Genomic DNA, 18,085 nt, shown 5'->3' on the forward strand with positions numbered 1-18,085 from the left:
TGCCGAAAGAAAGGAGCACACACTAGATCTGTTACGGCTGGCACCCGGTCAGATAAATCCGAGTCCCTTCTGCATTTGGTCACTGCACTGGCTTCAATTGATACGCACAAATTTGCTTATGAACAATTCCTCGGAAAGAAAGCAAACATACATAAGCACACTGCAATAGGGCTTTCCTTGCTTTGTCATTGAAGGGAGCCTTGCCTTTCTGGAAACGGTGCTTGCCACCATTCTTGCATCAGTACTTTTGTAAAATAAATTACTACTTTAAAAACCTTTAAAAACTAGTTGTTCACCAAGCTAGACAGCTTTATTTAAAAGAGGATTAGAGAAACTCGTTTAGGATAAGGCTACCCATGGCTACTAGGCCCGATGGCTATGCTGTGCCTCCATGGTCAGAGGTAATAAAACTTTCCAGTTGCTGGAAACCATAGGAAGGGAGGGTACGCCTGCGCTCAGATCACGTTAGTTCACCAATGATTTAACTAAACATTGCAGCCTTGCTAACTACGGATGCTGCTCTAGTATCTTCCAGTATTTGTCTCATGGTACACAGGACATATGCTGGAGGGGAACCTAAAAATAAAACTTAAGCAATATTTCTTGGAAAGAGGAAACTCATCCGTGTTTATCTCTTAAAATAGATATTTTAATGAGATGTCTGCACAAGGATTAAGACCACGCACTGTGTCCAGTCCAATTCCATATACACCTTCACCAAGTTCTAGCAGACCTATATCACCTGGTAAATATATGCACCGCTTTCTTCTTTATTTTTAAATGTATTGCGATAATATTTATATTTATCTAATCTTTCTTTTTACAAAAGCATTCAGCGGAAACTTGTGATGTGTCCTGAATTCTGTCAGAGCTTTTGTGTGTAATTAGCCAGTAAATGGGATTGAAGCATTTTTAATGCATGGACGTATTGGAATGCATACTTTTTTACTAAATTTGTAAGTTTTGTCCTTTCCCCCCCTTCTTTTTAAATAACCCTTCAGTGTAGCTTAGGAAGCCCAGCTGTTGGCGGTGAGAAGCAGATGTGCAGGACCCAACTGTGTGACAAATATGGTGCTAAGTGCTTGGAATGGGGCAGGCTAGAAATTAAAATAATTTAAGCATATCTTGCTTTGTCAGTTCCACTAAGCATGATAATTGTGCAAACAAGTGTTCAAATGCAGTTTGCTCAGGTTAGGAGATAATGCCTGTTGCTTTCTTTTTTTATAAGGTGCTGGGTGTTTTGGTATCTGAGCACATTAGCATTTGCAAACCTACACCGTCTTGCTTTCATTATTTTAGGTCTCTCGTATGCAAGTCACACAGTTGGCTTTACTCCCCCAACTCCACACACCAGAGCCGGCGTGTCTTATTATAACAACCCAGGCCTTCATGTGCAGCATATGGGACCATCCCATGGTATTACAGTGAGTATTTAAGAACTGAACATCATATCTCTTACACATTTTTGGGGGGAGGGGGAATATATATTCTATGCTGGTTCCATTTAAGTGTCTTCAACCAGACCACCATTCATTCCATGCTTCCCTTTTTGCACTAGATAAAACATTTATATTTTTGCTCCAGTATAAAGAATAGTGCATGCCTTCCTCCCTCACCTCCAAAATCAGTAATGACTGTGACCTATAGATGGCTGTGTTGCTGCAAGATAGCGGGGCTCAGACTTGGCGGCAGGATAGTTTCACCTATGACCTCCCTCCCTCCATCAGGTGCCTTTCATGCACCAGTTCAGCTGCTATGGTTTGCTATAACGTTCAGCTTATTAACTGCTTTCTACTTAAATAAAAAGTTTTTTTAAAAGAAGAGGAGAACTAGTACCAGGAGCAGCAAGTGTTAGAAATTAAAGTGGTGGAAGAAAAAGCCTGGCTACTTTGAGGATCAGAGCAGTGATACGATGAAAGTCATTCCTGCTCCCCAAGAGAGAAATGCTGCTTTTCACATCTTTCACCACCTTGACAGATGAATCGTCCCATATTTTTCCAGGATTAGGTGTTCTTGTAGATATCCTACATATACTGTCATTCAGTCATTGTGTACTTTCACCCATTTTCTGCCAAATAGACTAGAAAGATTAGACCTCTTTGTTAAAACCGCCAGCTGTCTGAGTGTATTCTGGTCTGAAAAGCCAGAGCTGCCCCAACAGACTTACTTATTGGCTCTGAACCCGCAAGGCCCACCAACGCGCAGTCTTTCTTCTAATAAAAACCTGGGAACCCCACTTTGTATTGGGTTCCTGGACAAGCAAATCGTCCATCCCTTGCAGTTCTTTCCATTTTGGACAATAGTTTTCAAGCTTTTGATTCCATTCTTAGTTCCATTCTGTTTCCTCAGTTTTCCTAGGAAACATTTTGTAGACTTATAGAGTTGGGAGGGACCCCAAGGGTCATCTAGCCCAGCCCTCCACAGTGCAGTTGTGGAGCGATGGTGATGATAATGATGATTCACTGCTCAGCCACAAGGGGAGAGGGGTAGCAACAGTGACTGTACCTGTTGACTTACTCCTGCACAAAACTCTGGTAAAGGGCTCCATAGGCCTCTTTCACCAAATGCAAACAGTAATAAAGGCTTTGTGAGAGTTGAGAGCAGTGACGAGTATAAGGAGAATCCTTGATAGAGCCTCTGTTGCTGATCAGTCTTGAAGGGCAGGTTTTGAAACAGCCCTTTCCCTGAGTATCATCTGGAGAAAAAGTGGTCCAAGTATTGGATGGAGTGAGGTCAGGAGCAATGGTGGGAAGCCTTTGGAGTCCTTGACCTCCGATTGCTTATCTCTGTAACAGTTTCTCTTAAACATTAAAACAAAAACACAGTTAACATCTAATCGATACACTTAAAGTTTCCTCCCCTCACTTGTAACTTCCTTCCTTCCTTTTTTAATTTACTCCAGCCACAGTCCAAAGTGAGGAAAGTTGTGGTTAGTGCCAAGAAGGAATTGTCTCTAAACCATGGTTTGAAACGATTGATTTAGTGTTCAGTTACTACATCATTAGAGTTGAAACATTGTGTGCTGTTATCCAGGCGTAATTCAAATTCAGTTCTTCTAGAAAGGAGCCATTACTTTCAGCTTCTTTCAAGCTTTCTGCTACCATTTTGTATTTCCACTGTGTCAGTAGCATTTGTTCTTCTCATTTTGCCCTGCATGGGACACGTCATACGACAGCAGCATCGCAGTATCCTGCTAAGAGGACAGAGGGCTATGTACAAAATAGTCAAAGGTTGGAAAAGGCCAGCTTGAGACCCCTGTTTGAATTTCCCCACCAGGAATGAATTTGAGTTTAAGTGTGTCAAAAGGCGAGAGTGTCCCTGTCTTGTAACATGATTCTATGCTAGTCAAAACTCTGGCTCTGTTGTTTTCTTTCGCAGAGACCATCGCCCCGAAGAAGCAACAGCCCTGACAAATTCAAGCGTCCCACTCCTCCTCCTTCTCCCAATACACAGACCCCACTGCAGCCTGCCCCTCCACCTCCGCCACCCCCTGTGCAGCCTGCAGTCCAGTCGCCAGCCACTTTTCAACATTCAATGCATCCTTCTTCTCAGCCTTAGTGCATGTGCTCAGCAAATCTGTATTCCGAGTTGGACTCATAACACAGAGCAGTTTACTACAAGCCAAAGGCTTACAATGGTATATTTGGATTTGACTTATTTGCACTGAAGTTTTTGAGGCTTCACTGTTTAATTGTGTTGTACAAGTTTGTCCGAGGTTCAAATGTTAGCACATCTCCTACATGGAAATCCCTTCTGTGCAAGGGGGTGGGGGAAACATGAAACCTGCATGTAGATAATCACATGAATACATGTGGTGGTTTTCATGGTGGGTTGTTTTTTTTTTTAACATGGATGTGCTTTCCACGTAGGAAGTGTGCTATATTTGAAGTTGCTGTAAAACGCAGCCAGTGTTGTGGATCTGCAACACTAAATTTAAAATAAAATAAAAATTCCATCAGTGTTTTACTTGAACTTACATGTCTGTCCATCCTCTGGCTGGAACATTTGCTACTTACTTTGGTATTATGGCATTGCTTTGCTGAGCTCCCAAAGCTTAAATATATATTTTTTTTCTTTCCCCCCCAGGCTTCTAGGTTTGTAAAATAAAAGGGACAGCTTTTTATATTTTTTCATGACAACTTGCATATAAAATTACAGGCACGAGCTGTATGTTACGAACTCCTAAATATTATAGTGTGTTTCAAGCATATAAAGTAAATCAGCACTACAGTTCAGTAATAAAAAGATACAGCTTTTAGTGCAAAAGTGAAAGTCTGACACCTTAATGCCCAAACTCACTTTTTTTTTTAATCCCTTAATTTTCTGATACAGCAGCAAACATACATTGACAAATCCATACCTTTTCTCCAGTGTGTGGTACAGTCTGAAGTACAATGTGGGAAGCCTGACTTGTCAGAGTATATAGAATGTATTGATCCATGGACCTTAAAAGTTGATTGTTTCATTTCTCATTCATGTTGACCTGTAAAACTGTCCGTACTGTTGTTTTCATCACAATGATCTTCTGTAAGTGTGGTTCTGCCAACAAGATCCTTGTGGCTGATTAAAGTGTGCTCTCCAATTTCTGCTTTAGAAAAGCAATTTGTATTAAAAAGGCTGATTCCCCCCCCCCCCCTTGTTTAAAATATATTGTGTGACACCCCCCTCCTGAATGTTTGAACCAATATTTTAAGCATTCAAAGAAAAATCAGAAGAAAATATGATTGAAGGTGCACATTATAGCAGCATATTGGTGTAACAGCCGAAAATGTTGTATTGCTTGGTAGAAAAGGAACAGATTGCAGAGAAAAGTTAGATGACAATAGCAAATGCATATTTAGCAGCATAAGCCGGTACAATGTATAAAGAAATGTATTCTGAAATACATTCTTTCCATTCATTTAGCACAAATAAATTGTTTGGTTTCACTTTGCAGTGTAACAAAGTGTCACTTTTTCCCCCTCGATAGGGCACCTATCTACTTACGTAGGTGCTTTTTTCTTGGTGCTCCTGCTCAACAGCTTTTACATAATGGGGATTAATTTTTTAAAAAGCAACAACAACAAAAATCAAGCCTGAATTTGCACAGCTCTTACATGGAATTCCCCTTAAGCCACCATCAAACCACAGATCAGGCCATTTTGACGGCAGAAAATATGAATCCAAAAATAACCACGGTGGTGTTGAAAAACTCTTGGCTGCAGCTTGTGGTGAGGAGGGAGCTTGACCACAGATCCCAGTTTGGATGACCCGTTGCACCAAACCTCGGCTTAGCTTCCCACAGCTTAACAGGGGAAAGGACTAGGGAGGAGGAAAGCAGCTGAAAGCACCTCTCCAGGAGCCTGCAAATTTATGTGGTCTCCCCAAATCAAGGTTTGGCTTACCACGTCACGTGAACCAGCTCTCTCTGTGTTGTTAACATTCTGTTTTGGTTGGTTCTCTTGAGCAGCCATAGAGCCAGGTGGAAGCCTGGTTCCTTGTGAACCAGAATTGGCAAATGAGCCATAGAAGTGCAACTCTAACCAATCCCATGAAATTCTCCCCTCACTGTTCAACCTTGACTAAGCGGCATTTTGGCACAGGTACAAGCCACAGTCAAAAGGGGTTCTCCTTTATCTTGGAGTGCAACTTGAAATGTGTTCCACATCCTGGGTGGGTAGTCAAAGGTGGCATTTCACCTGGCTAGAAATTGTCCATGTTAGTCACCATTATTGCTTTTGATTATCCATATAACAAATAGAAAATGCATTTATTCCTTAAAAGTAATAACTTGTGTCTACCGTGGGCTGCTTAACATCTAATTCTGCTCCCACATTTTCTCCTTGTGTAGTTTTGTGTGTGTTTCGACAAATGATGTTATGTTGGTTGTAACTTAGAAAGCAACAGTGGAACATGGATGGACAACGGTTGAGGTTCTGTTGTGGTGCTTAAAAGCCAAAACAGTGCAATTTAACTTGAATTCGGGAATGCTGTCTAAAACTGAAGTCCTGTATTCCAGTTTGAGCATCAATTACGTGTGCTGTGATGAATTCTCCCCCATTTGTTCGTCTTCTGATACACATTAGCTGAAAACCAAGTAAAAGATAGAGTGGTATGCATTCTTATTCAAATAAGTATTGGCAGATTTGTGCAGCTAAGAATTTGTACCTCAACTTTTATACAGTCATTGGTAGGCTAGAGAAGCTCATTCAGACTAAGACTCCCATTCTATCAAGGGATTCTTTTTTCTTGTCTTACAAACTAGAACAAGGCATCTTGTTGAATTGTTGTTGACTCCTTATACTTCTGACGTCACCACACTACCTTTCTCAGAGTTGCAAAGCCACAGCTATCAGCTGCTGCTCAGTTTCCTCTCTGGTATAGCAGTCACTCTGTGCTGTAGACACTTCTTCACTTGTTCTAATTTCCTGTTTCAACTTGCTAGGCTAACCAGCCACCCTTACTTTTAAGAAGAAGAAAAGTGCTGCTACAGTGAATGTCATCTGGTTATCTTACCAGCAGACTTGTTTGCATAGCATGAGCAGAGCTAAGAGGCAGATAATCCAAAATGCATTGTTATGGTAGTTTGCTTGACATTTTATGGAAGCAGCTATGTGGATTAAGAAGTAATCTGTGGAACCTCATTTTCTTTCCCAGCGTTGCTACTAGAAGTGATTGGATACTGTTTCTAAAGCACATTTCAACTGAGAAAAACACTCCCTGAACATGTTTTTACCGTTCTCAAGAAGGTAAAACATAGCTAATTGTGTAGGGCTTAGTGGTTATTTTTGTATTCCCTGTATTGTTTGTATTCCTCCCTTGCACAGAGTTTGGAATGTGGGTGGTATGCTAGCTGTTAATCTGTATATGTAAAATTGAGTTCCTAGAATGAAAAGCAACACAAGAAGAAGAAGAAGAAGAAGAAGAAGAAGTTGTTTGAAGGGATGCTGCTCAGTTCTCAATCGCTTAGGTCACTAGGGGGCAGTGAGCATCATTCCAGTGATGTCCCCTTCTGTGGCACAGAATGGGAACCTATGGTCCTCCAGATGTTGGACTCTTGATCCCATCAGTCCCAGTGAGCAGGAATGATGGGAGTTTTAGTCCAACATCTGGAGGACCATAGGTTCCCCATCCCTGTTCTGTGCAAAGGGTAGCCATTGTACTGGAGGCAGCAGAAGGGGGCCGGGGCGAACCTGGAGATTATTTTGCAGTGCTGTGAGGCATCTAGAAGAGCTGGAGTGAATCCCAACCTTCCATTCCTACGCTTGAAATCTCAACATACCTTTCGCTAGTAGCAAGAATACTTGGTGTTCATTATTCTGTTAGTGGTCAGGAAACTTCATAGACAGGACTGTGAGGTAGAACAGTATTCTTAAAAGTGAGACTGGTTAACCATTTTATTCCAAGGGCTGCACTCACTATAGGTCAGCCTTCTCTTGCACGCTTGTAGACATGCAAGAAGAGGTGACGAAGCAGTCGTGGCAGCATACTGGAGAAGGCATCTCTCTTGGGCCCTTGGGAACGGAATGCGGAACTAGATGTGCACTGGTCGTCTCCTGCAAGGCAGTTCCTTCTTGGCTGTTTGTCAGAGATGGAATTTATAGTCTTATATAAAAGTGGGGACACATCATGGGAGCAACTCGGCTACAAGTGCCTGCATGCTCAGCCTTCTAAAGGAACTGCAAAGCACTGCACAACATACAGGTAAAAGTACAGCTAAGCCCTTTACCTGTAAATGAAACATTCACACATCTTTATTGCCAGTTCCTTTTGCCAGTAGCCTTAACACAACATATCTCAGCCTAATGTAAGAGGATGCATTTTTTTCTGTTTAAACAGAGACAGTTTTAGCAGACTTTAATGAGCCATAGCTGTCATACCAGCTTTATTTAAATGAATGTATAATTCTGTTTGCTTCTTTCCAAAACAAGCAGAAGCCATGACAACATATTAAAGTATCAAGTCAAATTCCTCAACCTATTAAGTAACTCACTAGGATTATTTCCTGGTATTCAGGGGGAGGGGGCTGTTTTTGTTTTTTTCTAAATCACAGACTAGTTTAATGCTTAATTCCTGGAGTGTAAATAAGGATTTTAAAACTGTTGGAAGAAAACTTCCCCTTGTGCTATGAATTTGAACTTCTGCCAGATGCATATTTTTTGTTGCTTATAGACTTAAATCACATGGGACAAAGTTTTTGGGTATCTACCATTTACCTGGATATAACATGAAGGATTGTTAAAAAAAATTAAGAAAAAAAACCACCTGCCATTGGAAATTGCATGTCTGCAATTTTTTTATAATCCAGCCTTCAAGTGACAGTTTTGTCTGCCAGTAACCTGTAGCGCACCCTCACACAAAGCAAGGCATGCACACATATTCTAACCCCTAATAGACCTGCCTGTGTTGTTTGAATCTCCATGCGCCGTGAGGCTCACTGGGTGATCTTAGGCCAGTCACACACTCTCAGCCTAACCTCCCTCACAGAGTGATTGAGAGGCTAAAAAGGAGAGCTCAAGAGGAGTCTGTACCTTCTGAGCCACACCTTATCTGAATAACCCATTCCTGGCTTCAATTTATTGGCCATGGCGCAGGTGGCGTGACAGCGTTCCCATGCCCGTGATAAAGTCTGGTGTCCGCTCCTGGCAAATACCAGGGTCTGTGGTCCTCAGAGGGCTTACTGTGGCTGTAGCCAGCTTCCCTTTCTTGAGGGCAGAGGAATACATATTTTAGAGCCCAGCACTGTGACGTAGTCAATCCACATCTTCATTACCTCATAATGCTGCTCTCCCCACATTTCCCCAGAGGCATTCCAGAAAAATCAAGATGGTTGCAACAGGAGGCTGAACTCCTGCTCAGCACCAGAGACTGCTGCTATTTTCTCCTTTGCGGCCCAGTAAATATTTTTGTGGAGTGAGAGGAGGGCACCTATAGGTGGTATTCAACACCAGTTAAACTGGCCAAAATGTATAGAACAAAAAATGTTGGAAATGTAAGGAAAAGGAAGGTACTTTTTACCATATGTGGTGGACATGTAAAGAGGTAAAAGCTTTCTGGGAAATGATATATAATGAGTTAAAAGAAAACACTTTTGCTTAAAAGCAAGAAGCTTTTTTTATTGGTTATAGTGGGTAGAGAGATACTAAGACAAGATTGTTCTTTTATGCAACAACTGTGGAAAGAATTTTGTTAGGCCAAAGATGGAAACAACAGGAGTTGCCAACAAAAGAAGAGTGGCAGATGAAGCTGATGGACTTTGCAGAAGTGGCGAAACTGACAGGAAGAATCTGGAGCCAGCGAGACCAAGCATTCCAAAAGGACTGGAACAAATTTATATTATATTTGAAAGACAACTGTAAGCAATTAACATCATTAGCCGGGTTCTCTGAAGATTTGTAAGATGAAATTGCTACCTATTCAGGTTTAGTAATAGAATATTTTAGGTAATGATACAACAAGGATAGGAAACGAAGCAGAATGTAAAGATGTAAAGTTAAATTTTGTAAACCATCAAATGGGAGGGAGCAAAGTCGTTAGGCTCAGTTTAGCCAAAGAGACAAAGTAAGAGGGTACGATGTTATGAAATGTGATTATATGTAAAACCAATAAAAATAATTTATTAAAAAATTAAAAAGAAGAGGGCACCTTGACCAGAGCCTCTTCAAACCTAGGGGCAGTCTTGTGCTGCGCTGAAGACTCTAAAGCAGTTGTATCTGAGAATCTGCACCCATCTCAGCCAAATTAGCTGATGTTTATCTGTGCCTCTGGCTTAAAAATATAGCCTGGGAAATGTCCAGTAAGATGAAAGTGTGTGTGTGTACTTGTTCATGTTGCCTCTTGTACAGCTGGAGGGCATGAGACGTATCAACAAAAACTAGTGTGAACCAGCTTCAGGGTTTCTTCCATGAGATTTTGTATATAGAAATACTAACCAGTTTGTGATGCCAGTAAAAGTAAGGAGTTAAACTACCTTTCATGTGGCTATTACTTTAGATGGGTAAAAGAGAAGCACAAACCTGGTCAAAATGACTTATGTTGTGAGGGTGACTTGCTGTGCTGCTGCCATTGCTGCTGAATTATTTTTTTAATTGGATTTAGTTTCCATTCCAGTGTGGGTCAGAACACTGATCTTCAACTGGTGGATTGGTACTAAAAGCAGGCCAGCAGCCTAATTGCAGTTTAGGTCACAGCAGGCGCACTACCACCGTATAAATACATTTTTAAAAATGTATTTCTACGGTCGCAGTGCTGCTGTTGTCAATTAAGAAATGATAGCTAAAGGCTGAAGGCTGCTGGTTTGCAACTATGTAAGAATACAAGATTAAAATCAGTTGGAACAATGCAGAGAGGGGGCCAAGCTATGCACAGGCTTCTTTCTCTTTTAACAGTGCAATCCTACACAGCTTTTACTTGGAAGGAAGGCCCATGAAAGAAAATTAGGTTTTCTCCCTGTTAAGTGAATTAAAGTTTGCTGCTTAAAAAGTTGGTCAGCCACAATCATATATAAAGGTAGGTTGACTTCCAGTATCAGAATGTACAACAACTCTTGGAAATCAATGTTGCCTTTTCCTATTACTTAAAAGACAGGGGGAAGAGACATGGAAGGTCATTTTATAATTAACTTTATGGGAAGTATAAGCTTGACATACTGTTGCTTTGATGCGGTCTTCCAATTTGGAATAATTGGAAAAGGGAATCTTGCAAAATTCCAGAAGTGGAAATCATGGTTGCACTCACAACCACCCTCTTAATTATTGTTGGATTGTTGTAATCTCACATTTAGGCTGCAGGCCATTGCAGAAAATAATTCTATGAAGTCTGTACAGGAGTATAAGAAGAGGAATTTGGAAATGACCCAATAATCTGCTAGGCCATACTCTCTCCTCCTGTTAAGTTTTCGGCGAGCCAGTCAATTTAGTTTCCAGTTAAGTGCGTTTTGTCAAAGCAAATTCAGCAAGCACAATCAAAAGAATCAGGTTTCTTATGATGTTCCTTATGAACTTCTTTCAGAACAGAATATTGTAACTTTAGAAGCAATAGATCTTCTTTACAAATAAATAAATAAATAAAAATCCAACCATCTGACAGTATTGATGCTATGGACTAGCAGGACACCAAGGAAGAGGATCCCAGCATGACAAGCTGAAGATGGGGAAGAGGAGGCGGGGGACTTGGGAGGTACTCAATGGGCATCAGAGGATGTTTGCGGGAGCCAGAGAAAGTGGACACATCACCAAAACTGGAGATGCCCGCTTCTCCACGAACATGAAAAGCAATGAGCAGTTGTGAACAGCAGGAAGTACACTTTAGGAGACTTGAGGCAGGCAAGAGAACACAGCCCAGCTTACTAGCTTGATTAAGCTCACAGCGGGTGATCACATGCTTCGTTAAGGTGAGAGACACAGCTACTCAGCTGGAGCAAGCTAAGGTGCATCAAATAAGATTGGGAGGAATAAAAAGAGAAGCAAGAGAGAGACTCTTGTGTCTGCTCAGCTTTGACTATGGATGTACCCTCTCTTGACTATTTCGGGAACTCCACCAGACTGTGATTTCAACACTAACCTTAGGATTCTAACCCTGGATCATCTTCAGAGACAGGAACCTGGCCTTACGGTTTGACTTTGAACCTTTCTCATTGCATTGGAACTTAACTTGTATTTGACTATGGGACTGCCTGATTTCTCTCTAGTGTTGCCCTCGAGACTTTGGTCAACAGAACTTTCTGCTTAGTGCAAGCAGTGAGTCAGTAGGGACTTATCTCAGAGTACGCCAGCATTCAGGACACTTGATTGGTTTTTGCGTGTGCCAGCCATGGTTCTGAAGGCGCAGGAACTCTCCTCTTGAGGGTATGCTTGCAATTATATAATTAATCTCTTGGCACTTTTGAATGTAATATACAGTGAGGAGATGTACCTGATACCTGCTCCCCTCCAGCTAGATGACCCTTGGGGTTCCTTCCAGCTCTGTGAATCTATGTTCTCTATTCAAAGCCAAACATGTTTTTTATACATACTTTCCTTTGATGTTCCATGGTGTGTTGAACGGATCCCATTCGCATCCCAAGGTACCACTGTATCTGAAGAAGTGTGCATGCTCACGAAAGCTCATAGCAATAACTAATTAAGTTGGTCTCTCAGGTGCTACTGGAAGGATTTTTAAATTTTTATTTTATTTTATTTTATTTCGACTATGGCAGACCGACACGGCTACCTATCCATGAATAAAATAGTTTACCTTAGCATATCTATTTATGTTCTGCTAATAAAAGAAAATGAAGTTAAAATACCTTAGACATCCACTTTGTGTCCCTTACATTTAACTTAATAGATACTTTTATCTGGGAGCAATTTAGCTTAATATATTGAACTGCTAGTGATTTCAAATTCTACCTGTAGCCTTTTTATCTGTCTAACTTACGGCTGCATTGCGATCCAATTTCCTGCATAGATATAAATTCTGTAGAGCAAAATGCATACACCTTGCAAGTGCATTTTGTCACACATAGCAATGAACGTGTGTCTATTTTACTGTATTTACTGATGGGTGGAAATTCCTGACTGGAAAGCACATTTCTGTAGATTGTACATCTGGAAAATGTATGGCATGAGCTCACTTTCATTTAAGAGGGTATCAGTGTAAGGGGGGGGGGCCCGACTATTTACAGGGTAAGTGCATTAAAGTGGTTCAGCAGTTTATGACTCCAGCTAAGTTGCCCAAAAATAGTCAGGATATGAAAAAGCTGTGTTTATCTGAAGAAATGTAAACGCAAGAACGCTCTATTTTAAACACTGTTGGATTGTAAATAAAGTGCTCAGAGAGTGGGAAATTGTCTTATTCCTAACTGAAGCCAGAGAGATACATTGTGTTGGGTTTTAGTTGACAGTCTGCCAGTTAGCAATTATGCTGTTGCTGGAGAAATGACATGTAACTTGGAAGGTTTCAAGTTGTGACAGTTGGCTGTAGAATTCGTGTTTTAAATGGTTCAGTGGACTTAAAAACACCAGACTGTTAAATATCAGAATTATTGTGTTGTTGTTTTTGGTGGACATTCCATTCAAACTTATTATAGGCCAACGAGGTTTCAGAATTCTAGAGGGGAAACTGCTCTCTCACACTCTGTTTTCCTCAGACAAGCACCTACTCCAATCAGTTAATGAATCCACAAACTCAAAAGTTTGGCAGAAAGAGAAATCCTGTTGGCAATTTCTACTAGCCAATAACCATATTCGCCTGCCCACAGGGGGTATCTGCACCCCAAAAAGTGTCAATCCACCCCACCTACCAAACATGACACATAAGTGGCTCACGTAAATGTAAACAAGCTTTAATAATGAACTGAGAAAAAACTGTAAGAGAATAACATAATGTCTGAGAGAAACTAAACATCTAGAGACAAGGCTGAGGCAAGAAAACAAGAAGTGCCAGTTGGTCTCTCTCAACTGACATTCTTAACGGAACAAGCACTGAAGGGAGGGGCTGATTCCAGAGCAAAAAAACAACAACCACTGCACAAGCCCCGCCCACCAGATACCAAGCACTCTATTATTCAAATTAGACCCCAGTGTTTTTCTTACAGGGAGAACCTTTTAAATAGGCCTGGGTACCACAGTCTTTTGTCCCTACCATCTAAGTTCATTGATCTCTTACCTCAGGGCATGTCATTAGATAACCCTGCAAGTGACCCCCTACATTGTGTGCTATTCATGAGGAGACCAGACCTAAATAGGCATAATAGATGTAAGTAAATCAGCATACTAGATTTGAGCTAAATAGCTCCTTTTATTTTCCAATCTGCTGTGTCCATTTGTCCTCTCCCCTACTTTTAGAAATCCTTACTAAAACCCCATATAATGTCAAATGTTAAGGTTCACGTAATCCCCCACTTGCCTAGTTCTCTTGGTTCATGCTACAGGAATATAGGATTGGGGTTGATCGAGAAGAGCAGGCTGCTCTGATCTGAGTTGGCTGCTCTGATCTCAGTTATCATACATATTTTTGATGAAGGGCTGAAAGTTCTATTGTCAATCATTGACCAAGAAAACTCAATATGTTCCTGGGTCTTGTACACTGGAATATAAAATTACTTGTTTCTTCCTAATTGCTCTGGGCGCTCTGTATTTTTACACTCAATTTAATTAACACTCCCCTCTTCATTCTTTACCTTATCTTTCATCTCAACAAATAAACCCTGCAAACCACTTTTAGAAATTAGATTTTCCCCCACATTGAATAAGCAAAATGTGTCTTGTCTTGTTTCTTTTTTTTAACGAGTAGCATATTTTTTTGAAGTAAAAAATTGAAATCCAGAAAAAAGGCATACAATTTTAACAACACAAACCTACAATATCAAAATTAAAATGAGCATGTTTAGCCCCAGCAATTAAAAACAGCCTAATTTTTAAAAGCAATAAGCTCTGGGCATGTTTCCACTATGTTAAGCAGAAAGGAGTGGCACACTCCACAACCACAAACTTTTATTGTAATGTGGAAAGCCTATTTTCATTTACAGTGGTACCTTGGTTCTCAAACTTAATCCACTCCGGAAGTCCATTCGAAAACCAAAACATTCCAAAACCAAGGCATGCTTTCCCATAGAAAGTAATGCAAAATGGATTAATCTGCTCGAAACCTTTAAAAACAACCCCTAAAACAGCAATTTAACATGAATTTTACTATCTAATAAGTCCATTGATCTATACAATGAAAGCAATAATCAATGTACTGTACTATAAAATAAGACAGTATTGTAGATGATAATAATTAAAATTATTATTTTTTCTTACCTGCACTGATGATGGTCATTGTTTGGATGGGGGGGGGGGCTTTTATCCATTTCTGCAGCCACACAATCGATCAGTAGTTGAACTGGGTTCCACACAGTCACAAAAACTATTTAACCGAAAAAGCCTCAAAAACAAAAACGCAAAATAAAGAGCAAAAACAAAAGAGCCAAACTTAATCCATTCCAGAAGTCCGTTTGACTTCTGAAATGCTTGAAAAACAAGGCGCAGCTTCTGATTGGTGCAGGTGCCCCGGAAGCAATAGCCGACAGCTGCATCGGACATTCGGCTTCCAAAAAACATTTGAAAACCGGAACACTTCCAGGTTTCCGGCGTTTGGGAACCAAGGTGTTTGAGTACCAAGGTACCACTGTACTATCTTACCTTACCTTCAAGCTGGCACACTGTTAAAAAGGGTTTAAAATCTAAAGCCATACAGTGTAAGTGAACACTGTCAAACAACCTCCAATTAAAAGAGGGCCAGAGTTGTGTAGTGGACAGAGTATCTGCGTTGTTGTATAACGAAGACCTGTGTTCAAATCCCCAGACATGAAATTACTTCGTGACCTTGGGCTAGTCTCACTCTCAGCCTGAGCTGACTCACAGGAATAGTGCTGGCTGAGAATAAAGCGGGGTGGGAGCTCTTTTGAGAAAGGGAGCAATGGAGCAATGGATCCAAACTACAAGAAAGAAGATTCCACCTAAACATTAGGAAGAACTTCCTGACAGTAAGAGCTGTTCGACAGTGGAATTTGCTGCCAAGGAGTGTGGTGGAGTCTTCTTCTTTGGAGGTCTTTAAGCAGAGGCTTGACAACCATATGTCAGGAGTGCTCTGATGGTGTTTCCTGCTTGGCAGGGGGTTGGACTCGATGGCCCTTGTGGTCTCTTCCAACTCTATGATTCTATGATTCTATGAAATAAAATAAATATGAATGAAAATGTGTATTATACTCTAAGCTTGTTTTCTAGAATATGTGCCTTGCTTACAGAAGCGCAAGAGAGAGGTGGACCCTGCTCATAAGAGTTGATGATTCTGCTGTGGGTGGGAGGAGCTGGGGTAGATAGGAGTCCCATAGAAGAAGCCCTGATGGTCTAGTTAACAGTGGTCTCTCATGAGGCATTGCATATAGGAGGCATTAGATCTGATTTCTCTTTGTCTCTGACTCTCTCTGGGAAGAGATTGCGCTGCCAGTTTTCATTACCGCTGTTGAGTTACTTAACCCATTTCTAAATCCCACTGAAGTAAACATGCTATGTATTTTCATTTGAACCCTGCATTCGAGACTTAAAGTGTGCAGCTGTGTGCGATAGCGATTATTATGCTTTTTGTAGATGTGCCATTTACTGGGATTTTCATTTCATTAGCTTAAAAGCTAGAGAAGGGCTAGGGCAGGGGTAGGCAACCTAAGGCCCGGGGGCTGGATGTGGCCCAATCGCCTTCTAAATCCAGCCCACGGATGGTCCGGGAATCAGTGTGTTTTTACATGAGTAGAATGTGTCCTTTTAATTAAAAAGCACCTCTGGGTTATTTGTGGGGCCTGCCTGGTGTTTTTACATGAGTAGAATGTGTGTTTTTATTTAAAATGCACCTCTGGGTTATTTGTGGGGCATAAAAATTTGTTCATCCCCCCCCCCAAAAAAAATTTATATAGTCCGGCCCCCCACATGGTCTGAGGGATGGTGGACAGCTGAAAAAGGTTGCTGACCCCTGGGCTAGGTTCTACCTCCCAAACATTTGCTAGAGATAGGCAAACTGGCGGCACAATTCAGTTCCCCTGATGTGGTGTTCTGACAAATGAATTTTGTTTTATTTTTTCCTCGTTTGACTTCTTGTATTCGGATTCATAAGACCGAGTACAAAATATATTCACTTTATGTCAAGCATGGATGACGCGTGTCTGTATGTATCTTGGTGTGTGCAGTCTCTTCCACCAAGCTTATATGAATACCTAACAAAAATGTAAAAAACCATTTTCAGTGCATGAATTTCATTTACTATATCAAGGCTTTTCCAAAAATGACTTAAGGTATCCTTTTATGTTTCACCAATTTAGGGCACATCCACACTATACATTTAAAGCACATTCAATGTGTTGGTTGATGGAACCGCTGTTTATTGGTGAAGCAGTGTTACGTATCTTTCTTTGTTTGATTGTAAAAGATGTATATATTTTTTCTTTTGCATAAATTTGCTATTTCTTTGTCTGTTTCGTTTTTATTTTCTTCTTTGCTTTTTTCCTAAATGTTCTTTGTGTGTATGTGTTGATTTTTAAACCTTAAAATAATAATATTTTAAAAAATGCACATTTAAAGTACATGACAGCTTGCCCTAAAGAAGAATCCTAATACAGTGGTACCTTGGTTGCATCCGCTTCAGGTTACATACGCTTCAGGTTACAGACTTCGCTAACCCAGAAATCGTGCTTCAGGTTAAGAACTTTGCTTCAGGATGAGAACAGAAATCGTGCTCCGGCGGCGTGGCAGCAGCATTAGCCCCATTAGCTAAAGTGGTGCTTCAGGTTAAGAACAGTTTCAGGTTAAGAACGGACCTCCGGAACAAATTAAGTACTTAACCTGAGGTACCACTGTAAACTGTAGTTTGTTAAGGATGGAAATGGTAGCTCTGTGAAGGGTGGCGGTAGAAGAGGAGTATGAAGACCCGTGATAAAGTATGCAATTTTGAGAGAATCATTCAGTCTGGACTCTGTCCCCCCAGGTTCACTCTCTGCCCTCAGTCTTGGCTGCTCCATAGAATCATACAATTGTAGAGTTGGATGGAAGCTCAAGGGTCATCTAGTTCAACAGCCTGCAATCTCAGCTAAAGGATCCATGACAGGTGGCCATCCAGCCTCTGCTTAAAAACCTCCAAGGAAGGAGAGTCCACAACCTCCTGAGGGAGACCATTCCACGGTCAAACAGCTCTTACCGTCAGAACCCCCGTATGTTTAGTTGGAATCTCCTTTCTTGTAACTTGAAGCCGTTGGTTTGAGTCTCCAGAGGAGGAGAAAACAAGCCTGTTCTACTTTCAGTTCAGCTGTTCAGGTGCCGGTCTGAGCCTTGAAAAGCACATAGAGCTGAGAGAGGAAGTGGGGGAAATTGCTGCTCCTTTCACTTCCTACTGCAGCTCCATTTACTCTTCAAGCAGGGGGCAGGGTGGGGAGGTGATCACCCTTGCCACTCTATGTCTCAGGGGACAGTGAGTGGGAAGTGAGATGCAAAAGATTAATGGGTACACCAAGGGAGGTCCTCATGGAAACCATTGTGCCCACATTGATGACCTCTGAAGTATATCATGCTTTGTTCCAGGAGTACTAAAGTGTGCTTAC

General features: G+C 41.1%; 1 protein-coding gene across 1 annotated transcript in view; it reads left to right on the forward strand.

Moving 5' to 3' along the window:
* The window catches only part of CCDC6 (coiled-coil domain containing 6), a 37,026-nt gene extending 32,098 nt beyond the window's left edge, over positions 1 to 4,928 (forward strand). Inside the window, exons 7-9 of the mRNA XM_083440097.1 lie at positions 645 to 745; positions 1,300 to 1,424; positions 3,379 to 4,928. Of these exons, the coding sequence (XP_083296223.1) occupies positions 645 to 745; positions 1,300 to 1,424; positions 3,379 to 3,558 (406 nt within the window). The 3' untranslated portion in view covers positions 3,559 to 4,928. The remainder of the gene's footprint in view (positions 1 to 644; positions 746 to 1,299; positions 1,425 to 3,378) is intronic.
* Positions 4,929 to 18,085: the final 13,157 nt, after the last annotated feature.

Source organism: Podarcis tiliguerta (assembly GCF_965153285.1).
Source record: "Podarcis tiliguerta genome assembly, chromosome: 5".
In the NCBI taxonomy this organism is placed as follows: domain Eukaryota; kingdom Metazoa; phylum Chordata; class Lepidosauria; order Squamata; family Lacertidae; genus Podarcis; species Podarcis tiliguerta.